The sequence below is a fragment of the Corythoichthys intestinalis genome, chromosome 10 (assembly GCF_030265065.1).
Source record: "Corythoichthys intestinalis isolate RoL2023-P3 chromosome 10, ASM3026506v1, whole genome shotgun sequence".
Lineage (NCBI taxonomy): Eukaryota > Metazoa > Chordata > Actinopteri > Syngnathiformes > Syngnathidae > Corythoichthys > Corythoichthys intestinalis.
In genome coordinates, this window is record NC_080404.1 from 18144115 (window position 1) to 18166446 (window position 22332).

Consider the following 22332-nt stretch of genomic DNA (forward strand, 5'->3'; position numbering starts at 1 on the left):
CCGGAAAACCTGTGTTATGCGTTTTGCTGCAATATGATCGCATGCTTGCGGTCTGCATGAATTTTATTGGCCACTTGTGATTGGATGAAACGGAATTGGAACCAAGCTGCAGCTCATGTGATGTATTCAGCAGCAATTCAGAGCGATTCGTACAATAACTTCCATCGACACATTACCACGGTGCTGATAATGGTCCACGTTCCCACATTACTGACTCAACAGATTCCATCTGACTGAACATGACTTGGCACATATTTCATTTGGCAGCAGTCAGTTACAGCGCTCACAAATGGAGGCAATTTTCAGGGGTGGTGAGGGGCGACGAACAGCCTGTTATTACTAAGCGCGCTTTCTTTTTTACGAGAGTCATGTGCGCAGAGACAGGGTGCCTTTGTGCAGCCCGCTAGCCTACTTACGTGCCGTGAGGCGTCACAACAAGCAGAAATAAGCCCTGCCTTCCGCACGCGGCCCAGCGCCCCTTCACGACTCGAATGAAGCAAGCTCAGACAATCAGTTCATACAAGATCAAGAAATTGTATTTGGCAATTTTAAACAAGTGCATACAAGTACAGCTAAAAGCATTTCAGTTTTGCCAAGTGCTCGTAGAGTAGCATTAGTCACATTCTACGTTAAACAGGAACTGCCACCAGACCTAGAAGTACATCGAGAATTTTGTTAAACATCAACAAAGAGGAACGTAGTCCATTATAATGAGTACATACCTTTATCTTCAAAAATATAGAAAGAAAATGTATTCAAAAATCAAAAATTATACAACCATGTTTACGAAGTATACTCTTCCCTTGGGTCCAATATGTACAAGGCTGTTAGTTTGTTTGAATGGTATGTATGTGATATTTATATATTTATACTCATTTTTCTGCTCGGAACCAAATCAAGGGTCCCTCTCCTTTTTTACTTTGACGTCCCCCGCCAGGATGGTGGCGATTTCCCCCTGCATGAAAGCCCAGGGTACGTTGGAGCCCACCAGGGGACACTTCTCCCCGCTGGGACAATACACTTCACCCGTGGCACCTTGCTGTTTTATGCTCTCCCTCGAGCAGGGGAAGCAGAACTTGTGAGAGGGCACAGACGGGCACTGAACAAAGTGGGTGTCCTCTAAACGCTCGTGGCACAGCGTGCAGCACAGGGGTATGCTGCCTGGTACCGAGGTGTCCGGAATGCTTTGGGGGTGCACTTGGTCCATGCCCGGCACGTGAGGGGTACCTGCGCCTGATGCATCTCTCTGCGCCAGCCTCCTCTGACTCATGGAGGAGGGCGACAGGGGACTGCTGCTGTTCCTGCGTGTGGTGGAGTGGACTTGGTTGGCATCCTTGGGAGAACTGTTCCCGCCCGCGTTGTCTGCCGCCATGATGAGCGCCGCCATGGGGGACTGGCCGTTCTGAGCTGCCTCCGGTGGGGTGGTGCGGGAGTGGGGGGATATCGTGGAAGGGGGTGAGGCGAAGCTCGGAGGGGGCACCGGTGGCATTTTGAGTCCGTCGGAAGGCGGCGGTAACCACTGCTGGGCTTCGCCGTTGAGCTTGGCGGCCGTGCCTTCGCCCTCCGGTTCGGGGGAGGCTTTTCTCTTCATACTGCTGCGGGGGTGCTTTCCTCTCTCTGGAGGTGGGAAAGGGTTAAACAGAAAGCACGGATGAGTTGTTGAGCTCACACTAGGACACGCATACAGAGAGACAGTGGAGGACATGTATGTGGCGGCGCAACAAGCTGCAAAAACAACTAGTTTGCCTCGATATGTGTGAACGGGAGGGGTGGCAGTGTCCAGACAAAATAAATAAATACATAAAACAATTGAGTGTGGAATTCTAGTTGGGGTAAAAATGCCTGCCTACCTGACTTGGAAGCCGAGGCGCTGCCGTCGTAGCTCATCACCCTTTGTTGCATGGCCGCATGGTCCTTCTTGAAGCGGCTGTCGAACGTGTGCAGAGCCATGAGATCCCGCACAGTCTTGCCCTTGCCCATCCAGTCGGGCTCCGCTCTGCCTTTGTGAGCCTCCGCGATCTCCGGCGTCAGACTGTCCGCTCTGTGCTTCTCCTTGCCGTCGCGGTCGTGCTCGCTGCTGGACACCGAAGCCGGTCTCTTGCCCAGCTCGGCTGGACTACCGGCCGCTAGGGCGGAGGGAAGCCCCATCTGTCCCGGTCTACCGTTGACGGCGTGCACGGGGGCCATGCTCCCGTTCACCAAAGGCACGAGGTTGGGGGGCACCGCGCTGTTCCGGCGCGGGTTGGGACTCTGGCGGTTGAGCTCCGGCGGCTCGTCGGGCTTAGGAAATCCATTGGGCACGGGGATGCCGTTCGCCTGACGTCCGGACGCGTACTCGGAGCCCAGCCTCGGGGGGCGGTCGGTGGAGAGCGGGTAGCGATCCAAGGGCTGCGGTGGCCGCGAGCCGGGGTCTCCCGCCGCGGCGTGGTTGATCGCCTGGATCTCCTTCCCGGAGAGCTGCGACTTGACGGGCCCGGGAGACCTGCCCTCCTGGAAGCCGTGAGCCCGCTTCAGCTGGCGGGCGGTCTCGATGACAAACTCGATGCGGTCCGCTCCCTCGTAGTTGACACATCCCCTGCACACGGGTTCGGTAAAATCCCAAATCATGGCCCAGGGCATGCGGGGCAGGTCGCACAAATAACACGACTGCCTCCTGGAAGAAGCAGCGACCGCCGTGGACGACATGGCGCTCGTCGTCGACACCCTGAAAACAAACCCAAAATTAGCTTCTTCCTCTCTTCTCCCCCCACCTTTTCGAAAGCGGGTAAAAAAGCAAGTTCCGTGTGGCTAAAAAGGAGCCGAAAAGTGGTCCTTTCCCGGCTTAGCGTGTGACGACGGCGGAGTTTCACAGGGAGAAGTTCATGTCGGTGTGTACTTTAGTCGGGCGCTCGTCTATCTAGCGCCGCTGACTCAATGTACTACTGGCTCAATGTGGACCAGTGACGTCACCACGCCTGCTTCCACTTCTATTGACTTGATTTCTTCGACAGAACCCCTCCACACGCCCCCCCCCCCTCACTTTACTGCAGCCTCTTGCCACTCACTCTGCTCCTGCTCTTTTTAAAAACAATCTCACAATATGACACTTAAACCCTTTAAATGGCAAGTGACTATTTTGCTAATTATAAGGCATAAATAACGTCTTGGTCATGTTTAAAGAATCATAATAAATTCAAGCCACACAGAATTTTAGTTTTCCAATGTGTAATATGGAGAAAAACAAAAGTCTGCACATCCCCAAAATAAGGCAAAATAGCTGATGTCAGACATTTTTAAATGCCTGTACTTTTTTAGCCAATCAAACGAGAGCACTGATTACCTTATAGTGTCTAAAACAAGCTTCAATGGACCCAGGAAGTGAAGCGGGCAGTCTCAGACAGAGAAAGACCACGACATATTAAACAGGTACATAATCTATATGCTTATTTTCATAGCTACTTTTTTTTTTACCGGTTTCGAGTATTTGTGTGCTGTACACGCCACGTCTTGTTTGTCACACAATTTTGGGGAGGGTTAAACATTTTCGCCCATTATCAAAGGTCAAAGAAATGTACAATGTGCATGCTTAAATAATTTGAGCAACTGTATATTCAATGGTCATTAATAGTAGGTGTTGTGGTCTCAATTTCAATTATTGTTTTATCATTATTTTGATATGTTTGTTATGAATAATTAAAATAATACATTTTTAGCACTCCTGATGACCCACCTCGGCTCAAAATGACCCACCGCTGTGTTTTGTTTTGGAGGGTATTTACACATATTGTGGTGAAGGACAAGCAATATGAAATTTGGTGCTTAAATTTCAACTAAACTGCTTGAATTTGGGTTTAGTGAAGGACAAAGAATGTATACAGAAAATGAGGGCAACAGGAGGGTTAAAATGTTAAAAACAATAAAACCAATCAAAACAGAAATACACTCTGATTATCTAAATAACACTAATGTTAAAATTTGTTTTAAATTTCGTAGTATTTGAATGACTGCCCTAAAATGGCTAAATCAATGCGAGCAGTGCCTATATTTTTCCAGCAAATCTGCAAAACTCTGCAACAAAAAAAATGTGCAGCTTCGAAGCAGAGCGCCAGGGGATGGAAAATAACCCTCACACACACACTCAGCAGAGCGACTCTCCAGCTCCTCCAGTTGACTGCTGCTTTGTCCTATTTTCAGAGCTTTATCTGCTTCTGGGTTGAGTTGCAGCGTGTTTTTCTTCATGCGACGCGCCTCAACGCCATGCGCTGCTGTTGCTACGACTTGCATTGATTGAGGTGGGTTAAGCCCCCCGAAAAAGCAAGTCTTATCAGTAAATAATTGTGACACACATATTAAAACTCTACATTTTTTTGTCGGGCATGAGCTCAACATGTGCTCACATTCTGCTGTGGCCATGTGGTGATGAGAGAAGGGCTGGGGGGAAGGCGCTTTCATTAGCCATTAACCAGGAAGCTCTTGTGTCATGAGGTGGGGATTTCCAGACGGTGTTGTAAACTTGAATGCGGTTCAATACTTCAAAACATTGATGTGATCCCCACTCTTACTTTGCTTTGCATAAGAATAAAATCTGCTCAATAATGTGTTGCAATTCACGGAAAATGCCACATGGAGCCATGTGAGATTTCGTACTCACTAAAATGAATCAACCGTTCACACGTGCTTTCAAAATAAAACCAGAATATTGGTCACAGCAGGTGATTCACTTCTCTGTTATTTAGTGGTTTTACCGAGTGGAAGAAAAAAAATATCAGAGACGTGTCGTCGTATGCTGCAACTGTGCCAAAATCCCCTAAAGTAAAAGTGCAGGTTTGAAGCGGAGGAGTGTCTCGGTAGTTGAGATTCCTCCCTCTCATCTGGGCTCATTCCAACTCATTGCAGCTTTTCGCCTCGGGCTTTGGGTGAGGCAATGCGTCTGAAACCTGCAGACACAAAGCAGAATGTGTTTGTGCAAGTCCATGTGACGTTGGAAAAAAAAGGAAGCGAGATGTTTAGTCACGTACCCTCATCCGCCTCACCCATGTATGGGATGTGAGGACATTTGGCTGGCAGCCTACAGCCGTGAATCATGCACGCTGGCTTCCTTCAAAGGCTCTCCACCAACCAAATCCAGCAGCTATGCCACGACGAAGCACTATAATTAAGCTCTTTGCATTTGATCATAGGCTAGGTTTACACTGCAATCTTAATGCACAATTTCGATTTTTTGTCATATCTTTTTGCATGACCTTTCCGACTGCCATTTCCCATTAGGCCTGTTCAGGTGTAATGTATGCACAGAAGCACGAAAACAAATGCATGCGGGCGCTACGTTATTCTATCTAGGGCAGGGGTTGGCAACCCAAAATGTGTAAAGAGCCATATTGGACCAAAAAACAAATATGTTTGGAGCTGCAAAAAATAAAAAGCCTTATAATGAAGGCAACACATGATGTATTATCTATATTAGCCTACTATCAAAATGACTACCAGTGTTGCTTTTGGCAGCCCTTTTCATTTTCGTCTTAGTCTTTTGGACGATAATACTTATTAGTCTTAGTCATATTTGAGTCATTTAGGGTTTTCGTTGACAAAAACCCATATTTCATCTAGTTTTAGTAAACGTTTACTCAAATCGTGTGTAAAACTCAAAAGTTTCACTAACTTGAGAAAAATTTGAATGAACATTGACAGACGAGAACACATTGTAGCATCTACAATACTATCACGTGATAATACACTCTTAACAGGAAAACATTTTCAATTCTACCCACCTGGAAGTCATGAACTGAATGTAAAAAAAAAAAAAAAAAAAAAAACTTAACAATAGCCTAATGCTAACGCAAACATGAATGCTGTGCTAACGCTACGTGTTACATTTAGTGTGCAATGATCATTCAGCACAGACCTTTAAAGGCTAAAGCAACATTCCATATTTTCTCCTGCCAAGATTTGACAGCAAATCTTTCCATGTGTGTCTCGAAACAACAATGGGGAGACTGGAGAGGACGCTAGTGGGTGAGTTGAGGGGGCGCAGCACGTCAAATGAGTGACAAAACCAGACACTGCTACAATGCAGGCCAACTACACATAAAATTTCACACATTGTGAACATGTGGCGTAAACTATGGCATACAGTGGGGAGAACAAGTATTTGATACACTGCCAATGGGAAAACCCATTGGCAGTGTATCAAATACTTGTTCTCCCCACTGTATTTTCGTCTCGTCAAACTAAACTGGCAATCGTGTTATGTTTTTGACTACGAAGACACCTATTTAGTTCGTTAACATCTCGTCATAATCATGAAAAAAATTGTTGGTCAACAAAATATTTTCGTTATTGTCATCGTTGACGAAAACAACACCAAATGACTACGTTGGCTAAAAATACATAATGAGCCTTCATTATTAAATGTTTATTTTCCCTGCACCGATGCACCGTTTGACTACTCTGTTGTACGATGACGCCTCAGGTTTGATTTCATTGCAATATAGTGATCCCTGTTTTGCGCGGTAATGGGGACCAGAACCCACCGCGATAAGTAAAAAACCGTGAAGTAGCGCACCATATATATATATATATATATATATATATATATATATATATATATATATTAGCTGTCAAAATTATCGCGTTAACGGGCGTTATTTTTTAATTAATCACGTTAAAATATTTGACGCTATTAACGCACATACCCCGCTCAGACAGATTTAAATGACAGTACAGTGAAATGCCCACATGTTAATTGTGTTTTATGGAGTTTTGCCGCCACCTGCTGGCGCTTGGGTGCGACTGATTTCATAGGCTTCAGCACTCATGAGCATTGTGTAAGTAATTATTGACATCAACAATGGTGGGCTACTAGTTTATTTTTTGATTGAAATTTTTTCAAATTTTATTAAAACGAAAACATTAAGAGGGGTTTTTATATAAAATTTCTATGACTTGTACTAACATTTATCTGTTAAGAACTACAAGTCTTTCTATCCATGGATCGCTTTCACAGAATGTTAATAATGTTAATGCCACCTTGTTGATTTATTGTTATAATAAACAAATACAGTCCCTATGTACCGTATGTTGAATGTATATATCCATCTTGTGTCTTGTCTTTCCATTCCAACAATAATTTACAGAAAAATATGGCATATTTTATAGATGGTTTGAATTGCGATTAATTGCGATTAATTACGATTAATTAATTTTTAAGCTGTAATTAACTCGATTAAAATTTTTTAATCGTTTGACAGCACTAATATATATATATATATATATATATATATATATATATATATATATATATATATATATATATATATATATATATATACATATATATTTGTGTGTGTGTTCAATGTATTGATTCAGATTTAGCATTGGACAGAGATACATACAAGACATGTTTTCTTAAGCACTTCAAGTGTAATAATTATGATGAGTTTTAAATATGTTACTGTGCCACCAATTTATTTTTAAACAAGAATAAAGTAGTAGAAAAATGCTTGTCTTTATTAAATGTTTCATTGAGTGAGTCCACTCAAATCTGCTCAAGCAACTCAAATACACACAATGAGTTGTCACAGCAACTGTTAAACGAGGATTTACGCATGCCGCGCTTTGAAAAAAAATCTGCGATGGACTGAGGGCGTGAAGCGCGAAGTACCGAGGGATCACTGTATTAATGAATTAGAAGAATGTTTGTGTCATGTTTGTCCTTCTACAGAAAACAAAAAATTATTTCCCTTCCCCATCTTTTTCCATTTTCAAACATTTTTGAAAGAGCTCCAGGGAGCCACTAAGAAAACGCTAAAGAGCAGCATGCGGGTTAAAGTTGCTGTCCCCGGATCTAGGGTGGCCATCTGATTCTGATTTCCATACAAAGAGGACAAATCACACATAAAATTATTGTTGCCGTTTACACAATTATCATTTTAATATATTTACAGTTTATATGATATAGATGTGCAAAATCTGGTCTGTTCTGTCCAGTGGTTGGTAATCATGCAATACTCTTCCATATCAGTAGGTGTCAATAGGTAGCTAATTACTTTGTCTAGGGATGCGTAAGAGGTATTGGGGCTAGCGGTAATAGCTAGCTTGCTAGCGTAACTGTAAAAAGTGACAGATTTAAAAGTTTTTAAAAATTAAAAATGCTGACTCAGAAATGGACAAATTCATTATATAAAGGTCAAAAGGAAGCAAGGAACATTTCTTCTTTCATATAGTCTCTGTTATTAGACAATAAGCAAAAGCTATCTTTCAATGGGATTTACACTAGAATGTAAAGAATAACTGAAGATATCGTGATTAACTTTCAATGGGGAAGCCAAGGTATCACACTGAGTAAAAATATGATTATAAAATGTGTCTTTATTTGTGTATGTTTGATTCCTATTTAGTATGACTTTTTAAAATACTCTACAGAAATTCATTTTTGTGCCTTTTGGGTTTTTTCTTTTTTAATTGAAAAAGATGTGCCGTGGGTCAAAAAAGGTTGAAAAACAGTGGGATAGAGCATGCACGCACACATACACACATATAGTAATTTTGCTCTGACTCTAGGCCATGTCAGCAATGTTTACATATTCTTTTTCACAGTGAAGTGTAGTAGGGGATGTACACAACACTATGAAGACTTGGGAGCTAGTGGGTTAGCCTAGCTACCTTTCACTTCCCCAAGTGCTCTTATGCAAGCGTGCCCACTAACTGGCATCGCTCTTATTAGAAGACATAAGACATATACATGCACAGGCTCATTCAAGCCTCTATTATTATTATTATTATTATTTTATTTTAAGACTGTTCAAGCCAGCCTTCAGTTTGAAAGACGAGGTCAATCAAGCCGCTAACAGTAAGTAGCCTTGCTTAGCTGTCGCTCCTCTGCAAACCTCAGTATCTGCCGTCCTCCTGCTATTTACTCCTTCACTCTGTTGCTTATGTAAAAGCTGCATACACACAATGAGTTGTCACAGCAACTGTTAAACAAGTTAAACGAGGATTTACGCATGCAGCGCTTTGAAAAAAAATCTGCGATGGACTGAGGGCGTGAAGCGCGAAGTACCGAGGGATCACTGTATTAATGAATTAGAAGAATGTTTGTGTCATGTTTGTCCTTCTACAGAAAACAAAAAATTATTTCCCTTCCCCATCTTTTTCCATTTTCAAACATTTTTGAAAGAGCTCCAGGGAGCCACTAAGAAAACGCTAAAGAGCAGCATGCGGGTTAAAGTTGCTGTCCCCGGATCTAGGGTGGCCATCTGATTCTGATTTCCATACAAAGAGGACAAATCACACATAAAATTATTGTTGCCGTTTACACAATTATCATTTTAATATATTTACAGTTTATATGATATAGATGTGCAAAATCTGGTCTGTTCTGTCCAGTGGTTGGTAATCATGCAATACTCTTCCATATCAGTAGGTGTCAATAGGTAGCTAATTACTTTGTTTAGGGATGCGTAAGAGGTATTGGGGCTAGCGGTAATAGCTAGCTTGCTAGCGTAACTGTAAAAAGTGACAGATTTAAAAGTTTTTAAAAATTAAAAATGCTGACTCAGAAATGGACAAATTCATTATATAAAGGTCAAAAGGAAGCAAGGAACATTTCTTCTTTCATATAGTCTCTGTTATTAGACAATAAGCAAAAGCTATCTTTCAATGGGATTTACACTAGAATGTAAAGAATAACTGAAGATATCGTGATTAACTTTCAATGGGGAAGCCAAGGTATCACACTGAGTAAAAATATGATTATAAAATGTGTCTTTATTTGTGTATGTTTGATTCCTATTTAGTATGACTTTTTAAAATACTCTACAGAAATTCATTTTTGTGCCTTTTGGGTTTTTTCTTTTTTAATTGAAAAAGATGTGCCGTGGGTCAAAAAAGGTTGAAAAACAGTGGGACAGAGCATGCACGCACACATACACACATATAGTAATTTTGCTCTGACTCTAGGCCATGTCAGCAATGTTTACATATTCTTTTTCACTGTGAAGTGTAGTAGGGGATGTACACAACACTATGAAGACTTGGGAGCTAGTGGGTTAGCCTAGCTACCTTTCACTTCCCCAAGTGCTCTTATGCAAGCGTGCCCACTAACTGGCATCGCTCTTATTAGAAGACATAAGACATATACATGCACAGGCTCATTCAAGCCTCTATTATTATTATTATTATTATTTTATTTTAAGACTGTTCAAGCCAGCCTTCAGTTTGAAAGACGAGGTCAATCAAGCCGCTAACAGTAAGTAGCCTTGCTTAGCTGTCGCTCCTCTGCAAACCTCAGTATCTGCCGTCCTCCTGCTATTTACTCCTTCACTCTGTTGCTTATGTAAAAGCTGCATGAATTACGATTTGGGAGACTTGATTGAAAAATGTGGCCCGGATCGGATTTAAAATCACATACCAAAGATCTGATCTTAAATTTTCTGCTTTGATGCGACTTGTGCCGTTCAGATCGGCAAGAAAGTGTCTCACTCGAGTCAGATTAAGGCGAAAAACAATCGGAATTGGGTCACGTCAGCCTGCGGCGTGAACATAGCCTTAGATGATTGCGTTCATAAAGACGCCAACATGTGAAGGAACACGCTCGAGTTCCTCCAGGGAGTCGGTGGGTTCGCTCATATGGTAAGCTTACAGTGTTTCCCATCATTGCGGTCTCTTAAGCCGAACAACAGTAGGAAGTGTTGTTGGGCTTTATGACACAGTTAGGAAATGACTGCTATGGGAGGAGGGGGTTAAGCGGGGTAAATAAACAAATCTTCCTTTAAGATGGGTGGGAAACAATTGCCTAATGCGTTGAGGCCTTAGTTTCCGTTCAAGTAAACGTTTGTGCAAGCAAATAGCCAGACTTTGTTACACAAGGCTGCCACATGCTGGGATTCTATTAAACCCTAAAATGATCAGATACCATTTTTGTAAGATCCATTGATGTCGAAAGAGAAGAACGCTGGAGCGTCTCTAAAGTGAAAGCAGAAATGCAACGCACAAAAGACGACAATGAGGAAGCCAGACATGCACAGATGGCTCCGAGTGGCAATATGCGGCGTGTATACAGTAAAAATCACTAGCGTGTGACCCGGCTGGTGGTTGTCTAGTTTCTGTGGAGCCGCTCTAGCAGATGGAGTGGCTGCAGAATGCTGCTTTACAGCAGTATGGAAAGTGAGACATGTAACCGCCAATGAGAGTGACGGCCGGGGAATACCCAGCATGTGACAGCATCACACGCCTGATGAGATGACATTATTTTTGTACTCTTGCACTTCCCCCGTCTATTGAATATTAGAACAGCAATCTTTTATTCATAGGAACCATTCATTTTATATTCTCTCTGAAGTTTTCTGCCGTAAAATAGAGCACACAAAATGTTTTTGCCTTTTTTTTTTTTCATTTGTTTTGCTTTTCCTCCCCCTACCAGCCTTGTGTTATATAACCTGTTTAGCTGCTGAGGCGAGCACCAAACTATGAAATGTTCCACAGACATTGATGGAGGTTTAAACTAGTATTCGACAGATTTCCTTGTAGTAGTAAAATTACTGCATACTGAAATGTAATATAAATGCTATCATGGGTCAAAATTTGTAGTACTAAATTACTGCATACTCACTTGAATGTAAAATTGCTACCATTGGTCAATCAGTTACGGGTGACAATAAATGAACTCGTCTAAAACTTGAGACTTAATCCTTTAGGTCCTGAGCCTCTCTTTTTGGTCTCTATATACCACGTACAAATCTTTAACATGCCCTGTTTACCTTGCTTGGGATATTTTTCTCAGGACAACTTCTTACATCTTTATGAACTATGATTATACTTATTACATTACCATATCGGTCCAAAAATTGATATTTCCCATATTGGCCTGAATATAAGACGGCCCTGAGTATAAGAGGACCCCCTCTTTTTCAAGACACAAGTTTGAAAAAATACTTTTTGAACACCAAATTAATTTTTATATAGAAAATAATTAAAGTACAGCCGAAACAAATGATTATAACCATATATTTGAGAGAAAAAGCATGTTATTTTGCCTCATTCAAATATTAATATCTGAAAATTTAAATTTGTAAACTAAAGTGCAATCACATTTGTAAATTAATGGCTTCTGGTTTTTGAAATGTGAATAAACCAATCTACTGTGATAAAACAACAAAATTGCAATAACTGCATTAACCAACATAGTGAAGTCACACTGTAACTGTAGTCTTGAAACAGATCTGAATAAGGAAAAACATTGCAATAAAATAATGCAAACTGGTTAAACTAGAGAGTAGCTGAGATCTGTCATGACAGGACATCGCTTCAATGATATCTGGTGTCACGAATGGGAATAACGTCTAGACGACCCCCCCTTTCTCAGTCTAATTTCAATGAAAAAAACACCGTCTTATATTCTGGCCAACACAGGTAATTCAATTTCTACATTTTTTATATTTATAATTTTTTAATCTTCTTAGTTTTGTATTTACATTCATTTTTATTTTTACTTTATTTCCGTATTTCCATTTGTATTTATAGTAGGTTTCATTCTAATTTTTATTCATTGATTTATTTGTTTTCATTTTGGTAGCTTTGGTCCTTCATTAAAATACACCAAAACGTGAAGAAGTGAAGTCTCCTCATCCCGAGAGTATGAGTGTCCTCCAGTGGCAAGTGTACACACGTGCACGAATAAGCATTTTCCACCATCAAATTAAAACGGTCATGTCTCCGGTTTTCCGTGGTAGCGGCAGCGCTCTATGTGAAATAAGCTCTTTTTTGTGCGCTTTAAAGACGCCACGTGATTAATCCTAGAACTCATAAGTTAAAATGTTAATACTGCCAAAGCAAACAAAAAAATGCTAACTAAAGGAAATTGCATTGTTTTCAAGTGAATTGTTAAGTGCTCTTAGGAATGCATTTTGGATCGTCACTTAGCCAACATGAAATAAGAACAAAATAATGCATTTGAGTAGACTGCCGTTAAATCAACCAAACAGTATACAAATAAGCCCTTTTCTGACTTACATGCTGGTAAATTCCTGTGTTACTTGAGTAAAAAATTTTTTAGATTCTTGTACTTTTATGATGAGTTTTGAGGTGGGTCGGAGCGTTAGCATAGCATTCGCGTTGTCGTTAGCATTAGCATGGCGAGCGTCATCTCTCTCTCGGGCAGATTTTTTCATGCAAGAATCACATTTATCCCAATCTTAAGAGAAATATCTTAGTAACTCAAATTTTAACAACGTATTCAGCTAGCTAGAACAGCAGACAAAGAGGAGTATCAATATCAATAATTTTTTACAGTGTATGTTTGATTTGGTATCAGGTCTGATGCTCCTATTAGTTAACAGTCAGTTCCATTATTCCATATTAGTGAATTTGCTTGGCTCATGTGCTAATCACTTAGGCTAGCTGAGGACATATATTATAGTGAAAGCCCATACATCGAAACTATGACTGCTAAATGAGCACATTCAACAACACTTACAAGAGAACTCGCCAAAACAAAAAACATCAGATTTTTAGTGATGGCCAAAATAAACAGACTGAAGATGTGTCATGTAATTGATGTAACCACAAAGCAAAGTGTGGTTCAAAGTTGGGATGGATGGTCCAAATGACACGGGATTTCAAAGCAAAAGTGGGGATGTAAAATGAAATGTCATGGCGACAAAGCTACCACGTGAACACTGACAAAATAAAGCTTCGGTTTGTGAGGCGCTTTTTTTGCAAACAAAGCAATTCGCATTGCTCATATCACAGTGGCTTTTATGTGGGGAAAAAATAATACAATCAAAGCAAACTAAAAATGACATTGAACTAACAAAATTAAGAGGCATCTTTTTTGATTGTCAAATTCTTAAGTGCTCTTAGGAATGCACTTTATGGACGAGAGGAAGTCTTATTAGGAAGTCCGCAGTCAGTGTCATTATCTAACACTCGAGAATTAGCTTAGTTTATGAGCTAATCACTTATGCTAGGTGAGGACAGGTTCATTAGCCTGCTTTTGCCGGTTTTCTCGCTCGTAAAGTCACAATTCTGACTTTATTCTCAGAATCCTGACACATTGATTTTCTGACTTTAAAGTCAGAATTCCAACTATTCTCAGAATTTTGAAGTCAGAATTCACACTTGACTGTAAAATTCTGAGAATAGTCAGAATTCTAACTGAAGTCACATACGATACGACTGCTATATGAACACATTAAACAACACTTACCTGAGCAAAATCCTCCGATACCAAGAAAAAAAAAACTTTTAGTGATGGTTGAAATGAGCAGGGATTGCGAAGAGTGTGTTAAGTAATTGATACAGGTAGAAAGTGAAGCGTGGTTCAAAGTACTGATTGATGGTCCAAATGACATGGGGCTTCAAATCAAAAGTGGGCGTGAAAAATGAAGTGTCATGGGAACGAAGATATCACGTGACTAAATAAAGCTTCGTTTGTGCGGTGCGCGTCAAAGCTGTGAAGGCCACGTCACCAGTATCCATGACGCTTCGTTTTCAATCAACGCTTCTATGACATAGAGCAGGGGTCATGAATTAAAAATCTTCTGGGTCCGAAATTAAAAAATTACAACAATCTCGGGTCCATGCTTCAATACAAACGTATCTTTACGTGGCCATGCTGATAATTACAACATTCAAAATTGTAAATAATATATAAAAGGTGCATGAAACTAAAAAGTGCTTTAATTGAATCATTAAATAGCAACATAAGAGCATGGTCAAGACTTTTTTTTTTTTTAATAGTGGATGCTGACAGGGGGACTTGCTTTTTTTTTTTGACAGACCTCTTCTTTTTGCTTTCTATGAAGCAAAGTTTCAGCAACTGCACTCATACAATCTTTGACAATCGGTGCGTCACTGAAAGACTTTTTGTTTTGACCCAATATCCACGCTATTCTGAGGGAGCATTCATTTGCGCGTTGCTGTGCAGTGAATGAATGAACCATGAGCATTGAGGTGCGATCATATTGAGCCTTTAATTCCGCTATTTTTTGAGAACGGATGGCAGAGTTCATAGGGAAACTTTGCAAAAAAGCTGCGTGCTTCGTCTCATAGTGCCTTATCAAATTGCTGCTCTTTACAAGCGCTACCATCTCTGAACAGATGAGCCATAGCGGTCTTGTGCTGCTGCCAGGTAAAATGAACAAAAATGTGTCGGTCCACTCCTCCTTAAACACTCTGTTTTCTACATCAATCTTGCGTAGTTTTGAGCACGCCATTTGCCGTACCTTTTTCGCCTCTTCCTTCAACATCATTTGGCTCAGTATTTGGCTGTCACTCCGCCAAGTCTGGAAAGCCAGTGTGAGGGGCCGTTTACATGGTGACTCTACGAGAATACGAAAAATGTCTCCATTTGGACAATGTCGCAATTCCGCATGAAAACCATGTAGTATTCATGCCAGGCCCTAGGGGGCAGTGCAGATTTACAGGGCGACAGAGAATGATGCACTTTGACCCCACCAAGCTCCCTCAGCCCGGAAAAACATATGCCCGACCACTCGAAGCAATGGCATTTTTCTTTTGTTCAAAAAGGCACAAAAATTGAAACATTCAACATATTTAATTTAAAAATATTATTAAAACAGTAAATCAAAGCCGACATTCCGCCATATTTGCTGTTTTTAATGTTTAGTAGCACCGCTGCGCACGCCCAATGTGACGTGTGGGAGTGCTGACGTTAACGTCGCGGTCTCGCGGCACGGGAGCCTTTAATATGCATGCCGAGGAAGCCCCCCTCAATTCCCGGCAATCGGATTCTTCCACTTTGGAGGCAGGATTTAGAATTTTTCGTTTTCGCCTTCCGTCTTCGCCGACACCATATGCACGTGAGGCAAGTCCGCTACTCAGTCATTGCGTCTTTGTGTCGCAGAGTCGCCATGTTAGCTGCCCCTGAGACATGCTGTTCTAAAAATAACTTTCAAATGCTTCACTCCCATTGGCTGGCTCACGCGCGTCACCGCTAAGGTTTTTGTTTGTTGCCCACCTCCGTTTTGCAAAACCGCAGACAAAAATGATTTTTGTTGTTGCAACATGTATTAGTCGCGACAGCTTGAGATCCGGTCCAGACGACTTGGGCGTCTGGAACCGGAACCAGGGTCCGCGGTTCCGTGACCTCTGACATAGAGAATTGAATGTATCTGGTTACTGCAAAGTCATCCTTTTTTTTTTTTTTTTTTTTTTTGTGCACTATTGGAGACAGGCCAAAAAACAACAAATGCCTTGTTATTTCGGTTCTAATGTCATAGTCGACAACTCTTAATTGGAAAAACTTGAATGTTTTGATCAGAGAACAGAATACTCCCCTGGTCCATTAATTCAATCATTCGCTGCCTGCCACCCTCTCCCAGTCAAAATGGATTGGACGTCTAGTCCCGTCAATGGCAGTGATGGGTTGAATGGTAAATGGTGTTGGTAAATGGTGTTATACTTATATAGCGCTTTTCCACCTTTCAAGGAGCTCAAAGCGCTTTACACTATCTCACCATCTACCTACTGGTGACGCAGCACCAGGAGCAATGCGGGGTTCAGTATCTTGCTCAAGGATACTTAGGCGAGTTCATCAGGGTGGAGAATCGAACCCACAACCTCTGGGTTGGGGGGACAACTACTCCACCACTGAGCCACGCCATCCCACAACGATGAGTCCCCAGAAAAGGGTTAACATGGATACTTGATTTCTATCCCCATTAATAGCTAGAAAAAGTGCTCTGTTGTAATTTACTTTATGAAAATACGCAGTAATGACAGAATTGAACAGAGTAAACAAAGTACAGTATTTTCGTCATTATAAGGCGCATCAGAGTGCAGTAGCAGTAGTAGTAGTAGTGGGGGTTGGGGTTACGATATGCATTCACTAGATGGAGCTGCGCTAAAAAGACTGTCATGCCATGATTAACCAATATACTGTATAAGGCGCTCCAGATTATAGACAGGTTTCCTGAGCGAAATATGGGCGGCGCCAGCTTGGAAAATGTCTGCTCCGAACATCGGGTTTAGAAAGAACAAAATGAATTGTCGTTGAAGTAAGCAGAGTCTTGACAAAGTTAAAACTGCAAAATCAAGCCAGAGGAACACACAGAACCTCCAAAAATGGATTCAGCATGACTTAGATGACATTGTATGATTCTTCTTGTCACTTCGTTGAAGATTCGTGGACAAAATTAAAACAACCTGTGTTGACGTTTGGTATAGATTGATACGCCCGCCACTAAAATAAGGTGAAATTACAAATTATATTACATTTGCCAAATACAGAAGGGCTTACACAGATTTTGTTATTAGATGGAAATACTACAGGTTATGTACTTATAAAGAAAAATACTATGTCATTCTTTTTTATTCCAGATATTGATCGCAATAAAACATTTGGACAGCATGATTCCATTTCTTGTTTTATTTAAAACGATTGGTGCATGTGCAAAACGGGTCAATGAATCACAATTTGTAAAATTATTAGAAAAAATAGCATATGAGAATATGATATCAGACAGCAGAGCTCCGGAGCGGCTTGAGAGCCTCGCCAAACTTTGAACCGACATTACGCAGACCCTCGGCGGTCTACAGACGGGCTTCTTCTCCGGCTGTCCTAGCTTTTCCAGCTTCAATAGCGTATCTTAAGTTGCTGCAGTTAAAAAGCTTGTAGTTGGATCTCGGGATCGAGCTGACGGCCCGGCGCGAGGCGAGCCACCGCCTCCAGCCCCAGCCTCTTGGCCGCCCCCGGGTAGAACGACAGTCTCGATATATGTTCATCAACGTACAGTAAGTCTTGCTGTGAGGCACAACAACCTATCTTCCCTTGCCTAACAGCATTTTCCACCTGTAAATAAACGAACAAAAAACTTGTAACACTTGCATTTATGCATTGACATAATTGTGCCATACAACACGTACTGATTAGCAACAGGCTAGCATGCAGATAGCGTGTGTTGCAGCCACAGTAGTTGTAGTAAATAATATCAAAGATCATCATAACTGCAATCATCATCATAATAACAATATCAAAGGCAACAAGTCCTTTGAAGCACAAGATCTTAACTTATTTTTTGAGCACTAGACATTTAAAATGCATGGATAGGAAGAACATACCTTCCATAACCAGTGTTGAGCACGTTACTTTAAAAAAGTAATTAGTTATAGTTACTCACTACTTCTTCCAAAAAGTAACTGAGTTAGTAACTGAATTACTCTATAGTAAAAGTAACTAGTTACCAGGAAAAGTAAATATTTCCGTTACTTTAAAAAGAAGTTGTTGTATGTCAAAGAATTTGAATTTTTTTTAGCAGTATTCGAGTCAGTTGAATAGAGAAGAGCATACAGGTAGTTGTCATAGACCCTACCCACCGACGTCACAAAACCACGTGCTCGCTGTATGGTTCCGCCCACTTGTCCGTCATTTTGTCTCTGTATTAGCATTGGTTTCAATTGATCGAGGAATTTAAAATGCATTTCATGGAAGACCCGGTGCTTTCTGTTGCCGTAAACTCACTGGATGTGTTGCATAAAAGGCGTTATGTGGAAAAGCTTCGTTCTATACAGTCGCCAGATCCATATTTGATGCCCAAATCGATGTTTTTCGACCCACTGTCTTCGCCCTGTCTGCCTGACATCTCCTACGCTGATATTTACAATTATCTTGTCCACACAAAATCAGCCTATTCTCACGAAAATTTGAAAAACTTCAAGAGCTTGGAGGCTTATAAATACTTCGTTGCTGGTTGGGTGAAACAGGTCCTCGTCCACGAAAATTCGGCAGGAATCTATCTTGTGCTTGGAAAGGTGAGTTACGAAATTTTCAATTCAAAATCTTTTGTTATTGCTAACATCCACTGTCAAGTCTAATGTATTTCATGTCGTTTGTCAATGGAGTTAAGGCTTTTAATGTTTATATGGTTTAGCGATAGCACTCTCACTACATACATACGTGTATGTTGTCGGCGATTAGCCTAGCAATGATCTTAATTGTGGTTATTTGTCAGCCCAAAACCCTCTAAGTATATCTTAAATGCATCTTACCGGATATAAAATGACTACTACATAGTCTAGGGTGATTTTTTTGGTGCCCAGTTTTCACGTCGAATTGCAGCCGTCCATTTCGCTCTCCTATTTGGATCCCTCGGAATACGGTAAAACTTCAAGTCTCTCCTTCCATCTTCTCTGTTAGTGCAACCAACAGCCACACACGCCTTCACCATTTTGATTATTAATGTTAAGGAGCAGAAAAACACGCCGTAAATAGGAGGAATGTACGTAGCCGTAACAGGTTAACACTATGTTTTGACGGACAATTGGGCGGTACCATTCAGGAGAGCGGAGTTGTGACGTCACGTGGGTAGGGTCTATAGAACTTTGTAATATTTAGTGCACCTCACCAGCAACAGCTTTATCCTACACTTGAAGTGCAACAAAAATAAACAGTAAACAATGTAATAAAATAACAATCAGCAGTAAACAATATAAAGTGAGTTTAATCAATTAAATCTAACTCTCACAACCTGAGACAACTGGTCAAGTAGACATAGCCTACTGTACTTCAAGTATTTTGACTTGAAATAGTGCTTATATCTTCACCTTGTAAAGGACAAATTTTCCTCTGAATGCTCTGCCATCATATCCCTCTGCATCTGTTTTGTGTGTGTGTGTTTGCCGCACACGCTGTTCCGGTTTGTGTTTGAAAACACCGACTCTGATTGGCTTACCATGACACATCACTCTAACCCTCAGCCAATCACAGTGAATTCCATCGCATCTATCCAGGGGGTGCATTCAGGTAGCCTCGTCGCCTTACTCCTCCCGTCACCCTCAAAGCGTCTGCCATCCTCAAGGTGGAAACAGCATTCTTGTTCGTTGACAGTGGGGAATGGGAACGAGGCTAACATTCAGGTGTAGCAAACACAGAAACGTCAGCAAGCTTTGGAAAGCATTGTCTAATTGAATGAGCAGGGACAAACAGCCTGGAGTCATAGGAAGTGCGTGCTGTAATATTCTGATACAGAATTATCCGAGGCACCCTGAAGTGCACACGGTGCCATTATTGTTTTTCTCACATGATGCGGAAGTGGGTTAGAGACACGGCCTGCCGAGAGCCGTACGTTTGTGTTAACGTTGAAGTTATACAGTATGTGCTATTAAAGAAACAGAGCCAGCATGTCCTGTGTGGTATATCTTTGCTAAGAAAAAGCACAAAACAAAACACGTGCGCTATTCTCGAACCTGAACACACCCCAAGTCTTGGATGACGAATAAACAGAGCAGAGTAGACTCGCTACGGCTGGTAGTTTCTTCAATTTATTTAGAGTAAGTAACGCACCGATTTTTACCGTCAGTAACGGTAACGGCGGAAAAAATAATAAGTTCGATTACCCCGTTACTGAAAAAATAACGCCATTACATAACGGTGTTATTACCCCCACTGTCTATAACACAGTGGTAACATGGCTATAAAAAACACCGGGTCTTTGTGGTGGTACGAGCTTGGTTCCACCCCTGTCGTGATTATGGCAGATGGATGCGGTATTTCCAAATGGTCTTTTTTAAGAGATTTTGGTGAGTAATGTTACTCCAGCGCCACTGTTTTTTTGGATAGAGAAATTCTAAAACAGAATTTGCGAGCAGACATGCAGAAGTAAAATGGAAATACCTCGGAAACTTGTCTATAAGGCGCACTGTTGTCTTTTGAGAAAATTGAGGCATTTAGGTGCGCCTTATAGTGCAGAAAATACAGTATACATGATATATACTGTAGACCTACCTGTGATTGTAATATTGTAGTCTACATGTATAGATCCACCATTTGTTTCAATTTCAGCTGCTTGAAGGGGCATAACGCTGTGTGGACGCCACAGGGTTGAATTATTATTACTTATAATGACACAATACACTCCCATCAAATCAGATCCTAATACAAAACATTTAATATATAAAATAAAATTCCCCTGCAATATTTCCAGGTCAAATGGTGTGTCTATGTGCTAATGCGGAGATTCCTATCGCTTGGATTCTTTTCATAAACAAGGAAATGCACTGCTGCACGTGAGCGACTGTGCAAAATGGAGGAACTCTAATAAAATGGAGGGTCCTTCGGCAAAAGGGTAGGAAAAATGTGCCGGTCGAGTGGAATCTGGGGGCTGCAGAGGTGATGTCATTGGGCCAGAGCAAGAGTGAAAAACAAGTTTCCCTCTTTATTCTGATCCTCTTTGCAGTCCCCGCAGGAGGTGGGGCGCGGTGGGTGGAAAAGGGATGAAGGAGGGGCGGCTGGTGGTGTGTATGTGTTGGGGGGGTTTCTGGCATTGGGCCAAGGCAAGGGCTGCTGGGAAATGGCAAAGGATGCCAAGCAGGCCCCACCGCCAACATTAGAAGCTCACATCTTTGTTCTCAGAAACCTGGTGTGCTGCCAAAGGCCTCATTTGGGCTCCATGGCATGATTACACTGGATGTAGGCCAACTACTGAGAGAGCCTGCTCACCCTCCCCCCACCCTCTCCAACACTCCCTTTATGCTCCCTCTCAAGGCTCTCTCTCTCTTTTTCCACTGCCTTCAAAAGCCCGCTGCCAAACACGCAGCCGTTGCCATGGCTGCGGAGAATGGAACATAAAAAAAAGTGAGTAATGAGTCAGGCTTGGACACAGATGTGCCACATGTGTATCCATTTAGAAAAAAAACAGGGCGGCAATACATCCCCTTTAATCTGCTGGCCTAGTCAGGAGGCGGGCCACCGGGTACATTTTTACAAGCCATGCGAGGGGAAAAAAAAATCTAAATGAAAATTACGCACACATCCATTTTCATACATGCTTTCAACTGTGCAGCCTGAGTGCACATATGCTCTTAGTAAGCAGGTACAGGAAGGAATTGCTTGCTTTGTGAGCCAACAGCATCATTTCCTGTCCTGCGGAAACCCCCGAATATTTTCACTCACAAATAGACTATGTGAACGCCCCTTCCCTTCCCCCCCGGCTTCTTGTTGTTGTACAAATCCTCCTTTTTTTGAGCTTCTTAACTCATTCAGAACAACTGATGGCAATAGACGTCTGAGAGGGGTGGACAGGAAAGACTAGGGTATGACAGGGCAGGGTGGGTGAAAAATTTCAACTCATTGGCGGCGCTATACGTCCAATCCGATTAATCGCTGCCAGCTGTCCTAGTCAAAATGGACTGGAGGTCTAGCGCCGTCAATGGTGGCCTATTATTTTAAATTAATGACTTTTTAACTGATAACCAACATTGTCCAAGTCCAAAAATCCAATACCGATATCAAACCCATAACGACATACCGTATTGGCCCGAATATAAGACGGCCCTGATTATAAGACAACCCCCTCTTTTTCAAGACTGAAGTTTGAAAAAAGACTTTTTGAACATCAA

General features: G+C 41.6%; 1 protein-coding gene across 1 annotated transcript; it reads right to left on the reverse strand.

Moving 5' to 3' along the window:
• Positions 1–514: 514 nt before the first annotated feature.
• Positions 515–2993, reverse strand: irf2bp2a (interferon regulatory factor 2 binding protein 2a). The gene is made up of 2 exons (XM_057848618.1): positions 1851–2993; positions 515–1617 (listed from the first exon to the last, which is right to left on the reverse strand). Exons 1-2 carry the CDS (start codon positions 2683–2685, stop codon positions 896–898), a joined length of 1557 nt encoding a protein of 518 aa, XP_057704601.1. The 5' UTR covers positions 2686–2993; the 3' UTR covers positions 515–895.
• Positions 2994–22332: the final 19339 nt, after the last annotated feature.

Coding starts and splice junctions, on each gene's coding strand:
- irf2bp2a (XM_057848618.1), bottom strand. CDS start 2,685: ATGTCGTCCACGGCGGTCGCTGCTTCTTCCAGGAGGCAGTCGTGTTAT. Junction 1,618..1,850: donor CGCCTCGGCTTCCAAGTCAG/GTAGGCAGGCAT, acceptor TCCCACCTCCAG/AGAGAGGAAAGCACCCCCGC.